At 41.3% G+C, this 19,067-nt stretch overlaps 1 protein-coding gene across 9 annotated transcripts in view; it reads left to right on the forward strand.

Moving 5' to 3' along the window:
- ERC1 (ELKS/RAB6-interacting/CAST family member 1) overlaps positions 1-19,067 on the forward strand; it is a 518,184-nt gene that overhangs the window by 293,537 nt on the left and 205,580 nt on the right. For all 9 annotated transcript variants that reach the window (XM_055141299.1, XM_055141303.1, XM_055141300.1 and 6 more), the window contains one exon: positions 8,651-8,811. In XM_055141299.1, coding sequence (XP_054997274.1) covers positions 8,651-8,811 — 161 coding nt within the window. The remainder of the gene's footprint in view (positions 1-8,650; positions 8,812-19,067) is intronic.

A 19,067-nucleotide genomic window follows, 5' to 3' on the forward strand; every position in this document is an offset into this window, starting at 1 on the left:
CCTGGCAACTCCCAAAATTCATTCCTATGTTCTGATAAAGTGTTTATGTCTTACCTTAGAGGTGGAAGTTATCTTCTTTTCAAGTTTCCTGATATATCTTTAAATCAGTATTTTTTCACATTCTTTATAAAAATCCCTGCTTCTTCAAGGCTTATTCCCTTCAGCTGCAGCCTTTAAGCTTTTTCATTGTCGAATGAAAAAAATAACTTCAGAGATTATATAAATACAATCCATTTGTTGCTGGTCCTCTCAGTTTCTAACCTTTGTCTCCAGTTACTTTTTCCACACTGCCTTGCCATCTATTTTGTCTCCAAATGCCCTTATTAAACATTTATTCTATAATCACAATTTCCTGTCATTCAGTTTTCTTGTTTAATATTGTCATTACATCTTCCCACATCTTTTGAACTTCTCTCTTTTGCTTTTTCCTAATACTTTAGACTTGTCTTTGCCGAACTGTCAGTCCCCAATCTTTGCTTTTCTCTCTGTTCAGTTAAATTTTCTATCATTATTTTGTAATTCTGGTTATAATGTTTTAATCCTCTAATTTCTCTGTCTAATCAAATTCCTTTGGTACCTTACTGTTTCAAGCATAAAAGCAAAGATCTTTAAAATGACCTCCAAGATTCTTTGCAATTTGGTTTATTATTTCATCTCTTCCAACATTTGCCCACTTCTTCCTATACCTTCAGAACTTGTAATACTTTATATTCTCAAAGAGATAGTACTGTGGGTAAGGCACTTGCCTTGCATGTGACCTGCTGGCTTCAGGACCATGGCACCTCATAATAGATTCTGATCCCCATCAGTAATAATTGGCGAAGTGCAGAGCCAGGAGTAAGCCCTGAGCATAGCCTGGTGTGATCCCAAAAGAGAAAAACAAACAAACTTTGTATTTTTTTAAAAATGTACTACTAGGTACATATTGGGACCTTAAGCTAGGATATACTTTTTCCTCCTGCTTCTTGGTTTTCTTACGGAAACATTCTTAGGTTTTCCAAACATAGATTTGGCCTTCTATTATTTTTTTAAATTTTTTATTAGTGAATCACCGTGAGGTACAGTTACAGGCTTACAAACTTTCTTGCTTGCGTTTCAGTCATATAATGATTGAGTACACATCCCTCCACCAGTTCCCATTTTCCACCACCAAAGGTCCCAGCATCCCTCCCACCACCTTCACCCCATCCCCCTCACTCCACCCCGCCTCTGTGGCAGGGCATTCCCTTTTGCTCTCTCTCTCCTTTTGGGTATTGTGGTTTGCAGTAGAGGTGTTAAGTGGCCATCATGTTCGGTCTATAATCTACTTTCAGCCTGTATCTCCCATCCCGAGTGGGCCCTCCTAGCACCCTTTACTTGGTGGTCCCTTCTCTGTCTGAGCTGCCTTTTCCCCCAGCACGTGAATTGGCCTTCTCTTATTCTTATGTAATTTTCTACCTTTTTAATGTAGTACTGTTTGTAATTTACAATTGTATATTTTTTAATTGTTTAATAACTCTTATTTCTCTGTGAATTGCAAGCATGTCTTTTTTGGGTTTTGATTATGTACTTAATATGTAGCACATAATACTGGCATATAAGAGGCAAAATATTCCTTATTAAATGTTCCTTTTGATGGAAAGAAATGAAGAATAGAAAGACGTAGAAGTAAGCTCAGTGATACAGAGATTAATGAGAAAAATGTGTAGTGATCATTCAGATAACCAAAATATATTTTCAGATATATTTGGTCATGCTCACAGTTCCTGGCTTACAATTCCCAATAACCTTGAAATTTTCTGTTGAGACTGATAAAATGTGTGTGTGTGTGTGTCCCTCTCTCATTTATTTATTCATATATTAAGGTGACATTTTCTCCAACCCACTTTGTACATATGTTAGCCTATGCATCCTTTTGCTTCTGAGTATTTTTGAGTACAGCCATTTATATTAAGTTGGTGATGTAGTAAACAATATGACTCCCTGAGTTCTATGAACTGCCCTACCAAATTAAATGAACCCATTGAGAGGGTGTTTGGAATCTGATAAAAATAAAAATAAATATATATAAATATGTAAATATAGATATATATAAACATATCTATATTGTCGGTCAGAAATATAAGGAACAAGCTGAACTTGAAACTGGTATTTGAATTCCAAGGAGGAGTTTGATAGATCATCCCGTCCGTAGCCAGCCAATCATTTTGTAACTGGTCTCTGAAGTGTGTGCTGAGGTAGGAGGGAATAGTTTTGGGGACAACTCTAACTGTGGAATCTCTTAATTCTTAGATCACCTACTTGGTCTTTGGAGCATTGATTACTGGTGCAAAGAAACCCCTTCCCCACGTTTGCCAACCAGACCATAATAGATTGGGAATACTCTCAGGAGTGATTTCATTGTGTATAACTGTGGAAAGCAAGTTTTAAGACTTTGTGAAATAATACACTTTGTAATGCAGCATTAACTTTGAATATGAAGAAGTCGGACAGACAAGGCTGGACTCCTTTCTGCCTCCTTGACTCTCTGACTTTGAATACCACACATCTCTCTAAACCTATTCTCTTAAAGTGAGGATGCCTAATAATTCATCTTCGAGGATCATTGTGGGGCTACAATGATACAATACTTGTAAAACACATTGAACACTTAGAAGTATTCAAATACTGTTGTTTTTCTGATTATTGCAATGGTTATTCATAATAATAAATACAATACTTATGTAGCATGTCAAATAATTATCAGACATTGACAAAAAGAACATACTGGAGAAAATAAAAGACTTCTTATATTAGTACCAGGGCTAATAATCTCTTTTAGAAATTCTGCAAATTCAGAGTCTCACTAGCAGTGCAATGAGGTATCCAAAGAAGCTTATTAGGAAAGGATGATGGGCTGTATATGTTTTGTATGTTCTCACTAGTACTTGTAAAATGCTCTGCAACCTAGGAACTTGGTCACCACTTTTTAAATTTTTCTGAAATTGAAAAACAGTGGGACTCAATATACTCTTGAAATCAAGAAAAATCCCCATTTAGGGATTCTAAAGTAGAATCTGGCTTACATGATGAATGCTTAACCTCTAGACGATCTCTTTATATCACTCCTCTTTTCCTTCTAGTTGTTCTTCCCCTCTCTCCTGGCCTCTCCTTGATTTCTCTTAGGCGCCCGAGAAATGCTCACAAGGTTTTCCATAAGTATCTTTGAAACGACAGAAGTCCTTTTGCTCTCGGTTGTGAAACAGAGAAGGTGGGAAACTTGAAGATGTAGACTTTGCCAGGACCTCAAGCACCCAGTTACTTTGCTTTTTTAAAGAAAATGGGTCTATGATAAAGTCATAATCTGTTCTCTCCTTATTCTGCATAAAAAGTTTATTAGCTTGTGATTTAAGCAAACCATCTGGTTGTGCTGGCAGTACACACTCTCAAGTCTTAGACTTTCACCTTAATATGTTACTAGAGGCAGTTAAGTTACATACTTGAATCCCAGCTTTGGCCTGGGTTTTTTTTTTTAATGTCTTAAAACATATGCTTTTGAAAACCATATGGGGATCTGGAGTATATTTTGGAGTCATGGAGAGTTTCTTCATTGTTTTAAGCAGTTTGTATCTTTCGTCTTCCTCTATTCAGCTTTCAGAACCTTTATTTCTCAGTAACAGTACCCAAAACTGTGCAGCAACTGCTGTGTGGAAACAAGTAGTGGAACAGGTGTTCAAGTGGAGACAACTGAGTTCTCACTGATTGTGGAAGAGTCACAGAAAGTGTAGCATTTTGATTTGACCCCAAAACTGTTCCCTGGTTTGGAACCAGAGCACAAATCAGTGATCAGTTTGAAGTCTCTGTGTAGGAGACCATTCTGTGAATACCTTCAAACATATCTGGATGGATGTATGATTTGAGAGAGAAATAACCCGAGTTCTGGCTTTCACATGATGGGGAGATGAAGCTACATGTAAAAAAATTATGTTCTATTAACGGCAAACTTCTCTGCATAAACACTTAAAATGAAAGGTAAAATGTGTTAAAAAAAAAAACATAGCCAACTAAATGCTGAAGAAATAACTCAATATCAATTGAGTTGATAGAATATGCACGTAAATTGGTGAGAAAGTTAATTCTCAGGCCAGGGAATGAATAGACAGGAAATTTAGAGATAAGTACTTGATAAGTTTTTGAACTTGATTTTTCTGATGTGGCAAAAAAGAAAAGATACACAGCAACCCAAAGTGGAAAGTATTATATGCACCATGCTCACCTAAAACTCTCCCTGTTCACTCTTTGTGAAGGATCCTTAATGGCCAAAATTGGTTTTTGAAAACATTAAGATGCGCAGAGAGGTGAGCAGACAGGGCTCTGCAGTACCAGGGTGAGCAGACAGGGCTCTGCAGGGACCAGGGTGAGCAGACAGGGCTCTGCAGTACCAGGGTGAGCAAACAGGGCTCTGCAGTACCAGGGTGAGCAGACAGGGCTCTGCAGTACCAGGGTGAGCAGACAGGGCTCTGCAGGGACCAGGGTGAGCAGACAGGGCTCTGCAGTACCAGGGTGAGCAGACAAGGCTCTGCAGTACCAGGGTGAGCAGACAGGGCTCTGCAGGGACCAGGGTGAGCAGACAGGGCTCTGCAGGACCAGGGTGAGCAGACAGGGCTCACAGTACCAGGGTGAGCAGACAGGGCTCTGCAGGACCAGGGTGAGCAGACAGGGCTCTGCAGTACCAGGGTGAGCAGACAGGGCTCTGCAGGGGCCAGGGTGAGCAGACAGGGCTCTGCAGGACCAGGGTGAGCAGACAGGGCTCTGCAGGGACCAGGGTGAACAGACAGGGCTCTGCAGGACCAGGGTGAACAGACAGGGCTCTGCAGTACCAGGGTGAGCAGACAGGACTCTGCAATACCAGGGTGAGCAGACAGGGCTCTGCAGGGACCAGGGTGAGCAGACAGGGCTCTGCAGGGACCAGGGTGAGCAGACAGGGCTCTGCAGGGACCAGGGTGAGCAGACAGGGCTCTGCAGGGACCAGGGTGAGCAGACAGGGCTCTGCAGGGGCCAGGGTGAGCAGACAGGGCTCTGCAGGGGCCAGGGTGAGCAGACAGGGCTCTGCAGGATCAGGGTGAGCAGACAGGGCTCTGCAGGATCAGGGTGAGCAGACAGGGCTCTGCAGGGACCAGGGTGAGCAGACAGGGCTCTGCAGGGACCAGGGTGGGCAGACAGGGCTCTGCAGGACTGTGATGATCGACACATGATGCGGGGACTTTTGTGTGCAGACAGGGCAATGAAGCGAGGGACTGTGTGTGCTGACATGCCCAAGCCGGAGACCATGGTTAACAGACCCAAGTGATAATCTTGGGTCTGTCAACCCAAGGATTTTATGAAACTATTTTTTAGAGGCTGGAAAGATACTACAATGGGAAAGGCACTTGCCTAGGGATGTGCCCAGCCTGGGTTTGATCCCCAGTATTCCATGAGGTTTCCCGAGTCTGCCAAGAGTGATCCCCGAACATAGAGCCAGGAGTAAGCCATGGACAGTGCCAGTGTGACCCAACCTTCCTCTCCCTCACCCCCCAAAAAATAATAATTGAAAAATTTTGTAATACATTTTAATGTCATAACATTTTATCATTATTATATTAATATATTTTTATTCGCATTTTCCAGAGAGACAGACCAATGCTACAAATATGTATCCTAAAGAGTGTGCTTTTTGGAGAACCCTGACTCATACATGAATGATAATAAGCATTTTTTCTCACATAAATGGAATGATTAGCAAGTTTGGTTCTTCTTTTTTACTGACTGGGTTGCACATACTGTAAGCCTCAACTTATCTCAAATATGAAATCATCCCGTTCCTTGAAAATAAGTCATATAGCTAATCTAAAAGCCAGGTTTAGAAACTGCCCACCTTGAGAAAGAAAAAAAAAACAGAGGGATGGGGAGAAGACATAGATGAGAAGCAGTGGGGGCAGGGACCAAGGGGACTCAGGCATGTGGGTGGTGTCAAGAATGACTGAGCGAAGTATCCAAACCACAGAATCAGCAGCACTGAAATCACAAGACCCAGATTTTAATAACCAGCTTTAAAAGGTGCCTTCAAGGTGGCAGACTGAGGCTCAGATTGGGGGCGGGGGACATTTTAAAGAAAAAGGAATCTGACAATAGTGGTGGAGGAAGTTGACACTGGTGGCAAGCGTGGTGATCAAACATTGTATGTCAGAAACCCAGTTGTGAATAACTTTGAAACTCATGGTGCTTCAACAAAATAAAATTTATAAAATTTTGGAAAGAAAAAACAAAATGTGGAGAAAAAAATGTGGATATATGTTAGTACTTTATATTTTTAGGTTCCCAGTATATTTGATCTATCACCTACCCATATTAGGAAAAAAATTAGCACTCCCGCTGCCCGTAGAGCTCGAACAGTTTGCACTGGATGGTACTGTGCCCGTCATTCCAGCATTCACCAGCGAGGCCTACATCACTCACTTGGGGACAATGGTGAATTATGGGTATGACCAGTCCAGTCTATTGAAGGCAGTATGAAAAGCCCATCTTCTTCTGACTTCCCTCGTCAGCAAACTGCATGGTTTCATTCATTGCAGCGCTATTCTGAGTAGCCAAGATCTGGAAACCACCCAAGTGTCCAAAAGCAGATGAATAGATTATGAAACTATAAATGAAATACTTCTCAGATATAAGAAAAGACAAATCAGTGTTTGTAGGAGTTAGTGGCTGGCTTTTGCCGTCTCTGTACTGCCACTTCTACCTCTAAAAATATTTATTGTAGCCAAAATTAGGTCTTGACAAGTAGCAACCTGACATGGACTCTCATGATAAGTACAGATGGCTGGTTGATTACCTGGGTGAGGTTGTGTTTTATTAATAACATTTTTTCAGCATACATTTTGCTTCTGAGTTAAAATGAGCATGTTTATTTGAATAATTCTGATTTGGGAACCACCCAGATAAAGTGGAAATGACAGACAAAGTTACATACCTTGGTTCTGTGTTTCGCATTCTGCCTTCTTTCTTTAAGATCATCTTAAAAATGACTTTAGTCATTTTTAAGCCTTTAGTCATTTTTAAGCCACCAGTCACTTCTGTTGGCCCGAGGGTTTTCTTATTCTTGTTTTCAGCCTTCCTTGAAAAAACACTACCTGTTTGGTTTGAGAATGTTAATTACCTTGTTGAAATCAGTTCTTTAAAAGGAAATTCTATTTAATGATGTAAATAGAAACATTGTAGTTTGTATGTTTAAAAAATGGTTCACTTTTGGGATTGGGATAAAGCTCACGTGGTTCGGCACATGATCGCAAAGGTGAGACTCTTGAATTTTGTCCCTTATAGCCCATAACCCCCAGAACACTGCCAATTGTCTACCTGGTATCACTGTATACTGCTGACACTGCCCTAATGGCCCTTGCTGGCCACCACCAGGGACATGCATTGATAGCCTCAGGCACCAATCCACCAGCAAGTGTCACTGAGTATCAGTATCACTGAGTATCAGCGACAGTGGCCCCCAGGTCCTAAGCACCACCAAGTGAGGGGCCCCTATTAAAAAATGATTTACATTTATATAAATAAATTTATTTATATTTCTGTTTAATCTATCATTCACATCTCCATTGTGAGACTTGTTACTGTTTTTGGCATATTGAAATATGCCACAAGTAGCTTGCCAGGCTCTCTGAGAAGGACGGAGGCGCCAGGAGATTCTGCGTTGCTCTCTCCCTGGAGCTTTATTTTATAGTCTCTGGATCTTGGCCATTGATGAGATTACATGACACCGGGGGTAGTTTATGGGTGTGACTGCCACGCTACTGAAAACTGAGGATCTGGGTGAAGGAGGCCCAGTCCCAATCCAAGCAGGCTTGGAGATCTCAGCCACGGGTCCCACATACCTGGGTTCGTCTGCCAGTTCATGTGTGAGGCTCGTCTGAGTGTGTGGAGAGTGGCCTTGGACATGGCTGTGGCTGGGTTCTGGAGGTTTTCGGCTGCCAGCGCTCTGCTTGGGACAGGGAGGGAAACTCAACCTACCACCCTCTGAGGGGGCCCCGGTAAGACAGCCTGGCTCGGGGGCAGGAGATTCTGTATCACTCTATCTCTATCTAATCTATCATTAGTGACTTTATATCTTGAATTTCATAAAATCTTTCTATAAATATTTGTCATGGTTTTGTTCCTTGTGTCTTTGTTGGGGAAGTGGGGGTTGGTTGGTTTGGTTTTGGGTGCCACATCTGGCAGTGCTCAAGACATACTCCTTGCTCTACACTCAGGAATTATGCCTGAGTGCTTGGGGGTCATATGGGATACTGGGGATACCCAGATCAGCCACATGCAAGACAAGTGTCCCACTCGCTGTACAGTCTCTCCTGCCCTAATGATCCCTATATCTTAGTTGTAATTATATTGCTGTTCCCAGGGAAATTCCTGGACCACCTTCAAATAAATTTCTTGAAAGGTTTTGGAACAGAGGGTAACCTTTTGAATGGATAATGTTTATGTCCTTGTATCAGATAAATGGCAGATCTGTGAGGAGTACAGAGTTTGCAGTGTACTTGTGTGTCTTCAGTTTCCTGAACCAGAAGTTCCCCATCGCCCAAGGAATTCCCCTTCGCTTAGTCATCTGACTTTAATTGATCAGTATGTTCAGTTTTTCTCTTTTCCATATTAATCACAGGTGGAGGAGTTATTGATGGCCATGGAGAAAGTAAAGCAGGAACTGGAGTCAATGAAAGCGAAGCTGTCCTCCACTCAGCAGTCTCTGGCAGAAAAGGAAACTCATTTAAGCAATCTTCGGGCAGAGAGAAGGAAGCACTTAGAGGAAGTTCTGGAAATGAAGTAAGTGCTTATAATCCTTATAATCTTCAGGCACGTGCTTAGTAAAACTCTTGTCATTGCTTTCATTTTCTGTCCCTGTTTATTCTTCCTGATTCCTAAGTTTAATGCTGACTTCTGTATATTTCTCACTTTCTAGAATAAATTTGGGACAAACCTTAGTCAAGTAGAATTTTCTTTGACATCTTCATTAAAATTTAAAACTCTCTAGAGAGTGGTTCTTAACGTTTTTCTGACTGTGGTCACCTTCTGACCTTTTTTCCTTCCTATGCCCCCGTCCCCATCTTACTGATATACTCCCAAGTCTCGTGTGCCCTCCAGTAGTCCCTGTGGAATGTTCCAGAGTCCCAAGGAGGAGCCATAAGGACTCAGACTTGAAAATGCTGCTGTAGAGCACATGGACTTGTTTAAATTGCATCTCTGAAATGTTTTCATTCTTTTCAATTTCTAAAGTCTGGAAAGTTCAGGCAAAGTTTTAACTTAGTGAGGAAGAACAGTGTTGGTCCTGAGGTGATTGATGTTAAGCATATATTCCTTTGTGAGTAAATAATAATAGGTGCTTTATCTTCTCTGTGATTATTCAGAGTTCTGCTTTCCTATTTGGAACAAGTATGACTTGTTTGAAAGTTTTGTGCTACTGTCTCTGTTGCTCCTAATACCCCTACTTAATTGTCCTACTCTCCTTTTACTGAAACTAAATCTATCTTGGAGTCCCCAGGTTACCTAGTTTCCTCAGCAACTTTCTTTCTTGTTGTCTTCTCTTCTGTTGCCCAGGTATTTCTTTTTCATATAGGTAACTTGTTATATAAAAGATTTTTAAGCCCTGGTTCCTATGAATTCTGCCTCTGTCAATTTTCTCTCACAGAATCTCTGCTCACTTCCTTCTTTGCATAAATACAGTCTCTCTGACCTAAGATAGAGACTTTTCTCAGCCAGGGTAGTGTTTTAAAAATAAAACACACACACACACACACACACACACACACACACACACACACACACACAACTTTCTTTACTGCGATTTTGAACAGTTCATATTGAGTGTTGGAATTATAAAGTAGCAGAAGATCTTGCCATGATTATCCGTTAGCATGAATTTTAATTGAGCATGGTTATTGCAGTGGAGAAAGCAGCCCAGGTTGAAGATGGTGAACTACCACCTGCACTTAGAGATAATTAGGCCACAGTATAATGTTAAGATAGTCTTCTCTAGTCTCATCTTTCAAAACATATTATAGATGTTCTGTTCTTGACACTGAATACGTGAAGTCTGAAAGAGATTTATAATGCTGGAGCTAAGATTGTGAATGTCATGAGAAACAACTTTATGAAATTTGCTTTGTAGGAGAAAGTTAAAGAATTTCCTCCATCCCCACCCCCACCCCACTAGAGCTAAAATTGAGGTGGTGATATTTTGGAGATAGAGCAATAGATAACTTATTGGGCAATTTTAATTTGTAGAACTATTTACGAATTGATTGTTAGATAAGTCTAACTATTGCCTGAGCATGGTAGGAAATAGAGCTAAGAAGAAAATTAAACCAAGGCCCAAAGTAGTTAAGAAAATGAAAGAGGATGGAGAAAATGTTGGGAAACCTGATATGAATATTCTTAAACAGAGGCAAGTCTCTCCAGAGTAATAATACTTTGTTTCCTCTGTTCATTAGTAACTTAATTTTATTTGTCAGCTATTTCCTACTTGGTTCAAATAATCTGTAGCAAAATAGTGATACATTTTATATAGGTATTCTCCTTCATTATTAGGATTTTTGCCAACCTTGAAAGAATTTTTTAAAAATAATCTGTTTGTTTTTGGGTTTTGGCCAACCCAACTATGCTCAAGGTTTACTTCTGGCTCTGCACTAAGGAATCACTCCTGGCAGGCTTGGGGGACCAGATGGGGTACCAGGGATTGAATTCCAGTCAGCCTCCTGCAAGGGAAATGTCCTATCCACTTGGCTATCTCTCAGGCCCTAAGAGTTCTTGCCTGAGTCAGAGTGGTAGAACAGCGGGTAGGGCACCTGTCTAGCATACACCCGACCCAGGTTCAATCTCCTGTGCCTCAGGTGGCCCTACTCGAGCCCACCAGTATTGTTCCCTGAACGCAGAGAAAAGAGTAAACCCTTAGCACCACTGGGTGTGGCCCAAAAGCAAAAAAAATAAAAATAAAAATTCTTGATTTCAATTCATGAGGGTAATTTTATAGGAAATAAAGTTTTGTAATACCTCACTCAGCTGTAGTAAGAATTTCCCGTACTAGGACAGAGAAATAGTACAAAGATTATATGGTTCTCCTCAGCACCAAAAGAGATGTGACCCCTGAACACAGAGCCGGGTGTAGCCCCTGAGCACAGCTGGGTGTAGACCAGGTATAGACTCACCCCCCAAAGAAACATAATGGTGGAATAACAAATAGCCAAAGGTAATGAAAGCGAACATGAGAACTGGTAAGGAATAGGAAACATGCCACTGGAGGGTGCTGTGGCCTGTGGCTGTGGTGGAAGGAAGCAGTAAACTGGGAGGAGGCGATGGTGCTGAGAGGCTGGTAAGGTGTGACGTCTGAAACCCTAGCAGTAACAGTACTGTAAAGCACAGTGCAAACACTCACTACACATAAAGAGCTTCTCACAGAAGCAGACTGGTGGGAGGGGGGTAAGTGGGGTGTGGGGCCCATTGGCAGAGGAAAGTTGACACTGGTTAAGGGATCAGTGTCATAAAATTGTATGCCTGAAACCTCATCATGAATAATTTTGTAATTTCACGATGACTTAAAAAAAGTTTTAATTGATTTTAATTGATTTATTATTAAAAAAAAAAAGAATTTCCCAGATTGAAGATTGTATTTTAGGGTGGACAAGAACATGAAGAAAATTGGTTTTGGTAAGACAGCAGGGCCAAGGATGCATAACCATGCACAGGAAACATTTCAGCAGCATATTAAATACATGTTCTAGAAATAAAGTGTTCAAACGTGGCTGTGGCAGATGACCTCACTCTTGAGTCATTTTCTTCATTGCTCAGGATATGTCACCATAGCACTGTAATGTTCTCAGATCTTGCAAAATTTTGTGCCTGTAGATTTACCACCTTAAAGTGTTTAAACAAGTCCTTGCTTTCATTTGCACTTGTATTTCCTCTTGTCTTTCATTTTCATATCTTAGTAAAATGGTTGCTTAATTCCTTTCTTTTAATGAACTATCTCAGTTCTTGAGGCCTAATCCTCTATTCTGATGTTCTGTTGAGTGGTGGCTCTTAACACATTTTCTCTGTACTTCTCCTTAGAGTGGGGAGCAAGTTTTACCATTTTCCTCTCTCCTACAGAAAATTGAAACATCCTTATGCTTTTTAAATTTTTTTAATGTAGTTTTGTCCGAACGTGTGGAGAGGGGCCTTGAGCATGGCTGTGGCTAGGCTCTGGAGGTCTTCAGCCGCTGAAGCCCACCCCCTCCGAGGGGCCCCAGGGAAGACAGCCAGGCACGCAGGCAAGAGACTCTCTGCCTGAAGGTACCAGCAGAGGAACCCAGGTGTGTGGGACCCAGGGCTGAGACCTCCAAGCCTGCTCGGTTCAGGACTGGGCCTCTTCCGCCCAGATTTCTCATTTTCCAGTAGCTAGGTAGTCACGCCCAGGGACTGCCCCCGGAAGCTTCTTATAGCCTACTTTTCTCTCTGGGAAAACCTGGCAAGCTACTGAGTTTCCTGCCCACATGGGAGAGCCTCGCAAACTCCCCATGGTGTATTCATATGCCAAAACCAGTAACAGTGCTGGGTCTCATTCCCCTGACCCTCTAAGAGCCTCCAATGCGGCATCATTAGGAAGGACGAGTAAAGAGAGGCTTCTAAAATCTCAGGGATAGGATGAATGGAGACGTTACTGAGACCACTTGGGAAATGGGACGATCAACAGGAGGAGGAGGAGGAGGATGAAGAAGAAGAAGAAGAATGTAGTTTTGGGGGCTGGAGAGATACAGTACACGGGGTTTAGGCACTTGCCTTGCCTGCAACCAATCCTGGTTTAATCCCAGACAGCACATCTGGTCCCTTGAGCACTACCAGGAGTAACTCCTGAGCACAGAACCAGGAATAAGCCTGAGCTATGTGGGTGTGGTCAAATCCCTCATCCTCATGTATTTCTTGTAAATTATCATAAAAATAAATAACTCAAAAATCATAACCGGGACTATGTAACTAACCTGAACATACTCAAAAACTATGAAAAGCATACTGTGGGTTGTGACACAGTTAAACGTATGATTTCTTCTCACTGTGGGAACTGTCCTTTGCTACATTCTGAATCTCTCCGTAGGTTGAACAAGTGCAGCTAAGTATGCCTTCTCAATTTCTACCGCTTTGTTTAGAATTGACTTCATTCAGTGCTCATTTCTAAGGCACTACCTCCCTCCAGAGTTGTTCTGCAGCATTTTTGCCTTTAATTCCTGCCGGCAACTTGTAAGAGCATCCTTCCTGAAATAAGAGAATCTGAATCTGAATTCTGACTTTGTCTCTTGTTAGCCCTGTGACTTCCAGAAGCAATGTAACCAACCTCTCTGTGCCTCAATCTCTTCATTTGAAAAAATGGGCAGGAATACTTGTTCCCACTTTGTAAATTGCTCATGGTAATAAAATAAGGAAAGTTGAACTTAATGAAATCGGAACCAGTATCCAGTACATTCCGCCCTTCACACTTGGGTATTATTAGCTTACTGGATTTATTTTAGGGTAATGAATTAAAAGGAAACAGGAAATTGCTTAAGCAAGATTTGGAGAACAAGACACTATTCTTTGTCTAGCTGTTTTGTTGTTTGCTTTTTTTTTTTTTTTTCGGGAGACAGGAAGGGGTGAGGAGGAGGCATGGATGAGACAGTGGTGCCCCTCAGTAGTCACCCCTTCCTATGTCTGTGCCACGGGGCCCCAGCACAGACATATGAACTCCTACCCCACCCCCTTCCCTGCCTCTTGTTCACTCTCATGGAGGATCTGCTGGCTGAAGGTGAGGCAGGCCGAGGGAAGGCCTGTTTTGTTGTTTTCCTATTTTGATCTAATCAAATACTAATACTGATCTATTAAAGTAATATTAATCTATTATTAAAATAGTAATCTATTATAATAATAGCACTGTACCACTGTCGTCCTGTTGTTCATTGATTTGCTTGAGGGGGCACCAGTAATGTTTTCATTGTGAGACTTCTTGTTACTGTTTTTGGCACATGGAATACACCACAAGGAGCTTGCCTGGCTCTGCCATGCGGGCGGGATCCTCTCGGTAGCTTGCCGGGCTCTCCAAGAGGGATGGAGGAATCGAACCTGGGTCGGCCGCATGCAAGGCAAGCGCCCTACCTGCTGTACTATCACTCCAGTTCCTAATAATAGTGTTAACAAAATACTGATTTAATAAAATGTTGGGTTTTTTTATTTTGATGTGATCAAATGCACCCTAATGACACCTTGCTGCTGCAATTGCTGCTGGTTTAAGCGCCCTGACAAGCGGGTCCTAGCAGGCTGGATTGCCCTGTCTTGTTTCTTAGCTGAGAGACCGTGGTTCAGCGCTGCGGTCTCCCTCTCATGAGCCTGACTGGGCGCTCTGAAACACCCACCGAGGACCGGTGTCTCACTGTCACAGCTGCAGGCAGCGATGGAAGCTCTCACGTATAGAACTGGGCTGCAGCCTGCAGGCTGGCGGTCCCAAATCCCCCTAAACAAGAATCTCCTCACTTACCAGCGAGAGCAGAGTGGCTCAGGCTTGCGTTAGGGTTGCAGGAGCACTCCGGTCAGACACACCCACACCTTTCTGGGCCCTCCTTGGAGGCTCTGGAATGACGGTGGATGGGCACAGGCACCAGCTGGGCCCAGGGGGTTGATGATGGACCTGGAGCAGGAGGCTGCAGAAGCTGCTGATTCTTTATTTTCTCTTCACGATGAGAAGCTGGTGGAGCCAGTGATGGAAGCCAGACTTCTGCCCAAAGGGATCGCATTCTGCCTCTGGGTATTACAGCAGATTATTTACTCTATAGTCATGGAAGAACCCTTGCTATTTAAATGTATACAATTGTTTAATTTTTGATGATTGAAAGAAGGAAGGGTTTTGTTCATTTTAACCCTGAAAACTTGAAGTGTCGAAAATGTATGAAAGTAACACAAGATGCAAAAGAGATTTAAAACATGCATATTCATGATTGTTAGTCTAGAGGAAGAAAAACTTTTCCTGAGGAAACGGCTGTTGACCCATTTAGAGCGAAAATATTTTAGCAAAGCACTAGAATAATGTCATTCTTTGGAATATTCCTGACCTAGTTAAACCAGAAGCAATGACCTAATAGTTCTTCACCATCCCAGGCATTTTTTATTATAATGTTGGAGTGTCTGTTACAAATCAGTGGTGGCCAGAGAAGTTTGGGAAAATGTGACCTGTTGACTGGGCTGCCCGCTAGTGTTTCAGTAGAAACATTTGAACTGGTTAGCCGGGCTGGAAGAGAAAGAACATTTTTAGTGACTGACCCCACAGTGGTTCTTTTCCTCCTGCTGTCATTTGATTAGCTATTATCATTTTATTCTAATTTATGTCATTTTTATGTTTATTTCTTTCCCTAAACCAGAATGGTTGGGGAAGGGGGAGAAATAATAAAGCCGTGATTGAGATAAACCGGGAGTACTGCTTCAGGTCATGTGCCTCACAAGATGATCTGCTTGGTTTTCCCCATCTTATCCTGCATCAGACTCTTGCTGCAGCCTCATCTTATGTTGGTATCATGAATTAAGCTTAAAGGCTCATTGTTCACATTGAATGAAATTTTCCTAAACACTGAATTTGACTACCCTGTGAACTCATTTGGGGAAGTGGTAGAATTCTTTAGTGTTTTAGAACTGAGAGCTGCTCAGTATCATACCATCAGTAGAGTTGGCAGAGAAATCCAAACCTCCGTGGGCTAAATTATGTACTTTTAAGATGCTTTTTGGTGAAAGAAAGGGCTTAACTTGTCTCTCTCTCTCTCTCTCTCTCTCACACACACACACACACACAATTCTTTTGTACCTAAGAAGCATCCAATAGTATAATCTGAACTCCTTCATTTAAAAATTTTGTTCTTAACTAGAGAATTGAAATGTCTGAGTGCCTGCTTTCCATCCATAAGGCCTGGATTCCATTCCCAGCACCACCCAATTCCCTGAGCACTGCCAGGAATGACCATCAAGCTGTATAGTAGCCCCCGAGTACCTCTAGGTGGTACCCTAAGTCAGATAAATAAGTATACAGAGGGGGCTGGAGCAATAACACAATGGGGAAGGTGCTTGCCTTGCACACAGCCAACCTGGGTTCAATCCCTGGCACTCCATATGGTCCTCCACGCCCATCAAGAGTGATTCCTGAGTGTAGAGCCAGGAGTAATCCCTAAGCATCTCTGGGTGTGGCCACCAAAAGCAAAATAAATGAATAAATAGAAAGTCCTTGTCTTTCAAGTGAGAAAAATAGTGTGTGCTTAGAATTTAAAAGCTAGAATAAAGTTATTGAAAAAGTTATATTTGTGGATTTTATATTAAGTAAACAAGGTATTATATAAAAGCAAATAAATGCTTTTTTTCTTCCAGTACCCTATAGTATTTTATAATTTAGTGAAATTGCTGACTTTAACAGTCTTCCAGATTAACCACAGAATTGAAAACAGTTCTATAAATTATATGCTAGAAGTGATTATATCCTAGTGACAATCTAAAATGCATTTAAAATTACATAAACGAAACCCAATCATCAGTTGCTTTGTAAGGTTCTATCTTACAGTGTTTCAATTAAAAAATTTTTTAAATGATAAAGTTACATAAGAGTGGGTGCAGCTTTTGCAAAGCCACACTTCTACCAAATGCCTTTATCTGAGTTACTTAGATGATAAAGATGCTTAGAGGAGTTGGAAACCTATTTCAGTGGTCTAAAATACTCAGATTTAAATATTCTACAGAATATCACATAAATTAATGTGATTACTTAAGTTTCCAACATTTGAAAAAGAAAAAACTATATTGACCAGTGTAGTGATATACAAGTAATGCAGGTAGGACTGTATTTACATTTTGTATACCTTTAAAATGTAATGGAAAGTTTGTAGCTGCAGGTTTCCCTGGGACCTTTTCCTCCATAGTCTTATTTATTCTTTAATTTGAATTCTTATTGCTCAACCCTGAAAATCTATTTATCTCACAGAATATAGACTCCTTTTTTTTTCCTTGTTGTGTCACACTTGTCTATGCACAGGGGTTCCTCCTGGCTCTGCACTCAGGAATTACTCCTGGCGGTGCTCAGGGGACCATAAGGGATGCTGGGAATTGAACCCGGGTCGACCGCATGCAAGGCAAACGCCCTACCCGCTGTGCTATCGCTCCAGTCCCATAGAATATATACTCCTGACTGTTTCAAACATTTCTTTTTAAATCAAAATTAAGAGTGCTCTGAGCTGTTACAGGAGAGTGGTGGAAATGGGTTTATTAAATAATGTAATTGCTCATACTGCCCCTAAATTTTGACCTTTATGTTGAGCTTCTCACAAATGAGGCTTATGTATTAAAAATGTTTTAATTTTTGAAAATGCCATAAAAATGTTCTGAATTAAAAGCAATTGCAGGTAACTTAAATGTTAACAGGTAAGATAACTTAAGTATTCCTCAGTCCACACAGTCTGTTAGGCATCTAGGGCCACGTTACATAAAGCAGAAGGGGGAAAAGGCATTAGAAAAAGTTATGTCTCCCTATTATCTTTTCAGGTATAAAACTTCATATGACTGTGCTAATCTCTTAGTAACAGCTGAAGAACTGAACTATTTTTTTCAGGTAAAAGCCTTGAAGTTCCTGTTTTCCAGCCCTCCCCTAGCAATAGCATAAATCCCTTTCTAGACCTTTCTTTTCATTGTCTCTCCATACCTTACAGAGGCTGCTCATTCTGTAAATGAGTAAAATTTCCCTCAAGCTTTGGATGTAAAAGTTGGTATCCACTTAATCATAAGATCTTTCTGTCAGAGAATCCTAAGTTTAAGAGTGGCCAAGTTGCTCTTTGTCACAAAGCATTATAGGGAAATTGTAGTTAAAGTTGAAAGAATCAGTTGGGGTACAGTAATAAAACACTCTGAAACTGGTAGAACTCAATTTTTGTAAGGCATAATGTTCACAACTGAAAAAGGCCAACTTGCCACTCACTTTTCTGGGCTACTGTTTTCTCATTCTGAAATGAAGGGTTTTCTAAATCTCTCAGATTCCTGTGGTTTTAAAAATCATGTTGCTATTTGACTAGGTGACTTTTGGAGGTGCCTTCATTCTATCATTGTAAATATTGGGTAAAGCATACTTTTTTTTCCTCCCTCTCCTTTTTTCTTTTTTGTTGAATCACCATGAGCTACAGTTATAAATCTTTCATATTTGAGTTTCAGTCATACAATGGTTGAAAACCCATCCCTTCACCAGTGCACATTCTCCACCACCAGTGTCCCCAGTATTACTCCCCACCCCTTTCCAAACTTCCCCCTGCCTCTATGATAATTTCCCCCATACTCTCTCTCTACTTTGGGGCATTATGGTTTGCAATATAGATACTGAGAGGCTATCATGTTTGGTTTTATCTACTTTCAGCACATATCTCCCATCCCAAACAATTCTTCCAACCATCATTGACTTGGTGTTCCCCTCCCTATTCCAGCTGCCTTCTCCCCCAGCTCATGAGACAGTCTTCCAACTATGGAAAAATATTCCTGGCTCTTGTGTCTACTGTCCTTGGGTGTCAGTCTCATATTCCACAAATGAGTGCAGTCATTCTATGTCTGTCCCTCTCTTTCTGACTCAGAGTAAATCATACTTACAGATAAATGTAAAGGTATACTCAGGAATTTTGGCATCAGATGTTTCTGAATTACTGGTTGAGGCGTAGGATACATATTCACTACCAGAGCGTTGGTGGTATAGTGGTTGGCATAGCTGCCTTGCCGTATTCACTACCAGAAGTTAGCTATTGTGATTATAATGGTGGGATTATGATCCTAGTGGTAGAATAGAGCTGGGGAGTTGGGGTTTCAACCCAAGTAGAGTGGTAAAATTCTTGTTAACACCTCAGACACCTTAATGAAATAACAGAAAAACTAGTTTTTAAGATTAGAAATCATGACCTATGGCAAGGCTTATAATAGATTGAACTTGAAAAAAAATTTGAAGGGGCACTGGAGTGATAGCACGAGTGATAAAGTGCTCATCTTGAGAGCTGTTGACCCAGGTTTAGTTCCTGGTACCATAT

Source organism: Sorex araneus, chromosome 6 (genome assembly GCF_027595985.1).
Source record: "Sorex araneus isolate mSorAra2 chromosome 6, mSorAra2.pri, whole genome shotgun sequence".
Classification (NCBI taxonomy): domain Eukaryota; kingdom Metazoa; phylum Chordata; class Mammalia; order Eulipotyphla; family Soricidae; genus Sorex; species Sorex araneus.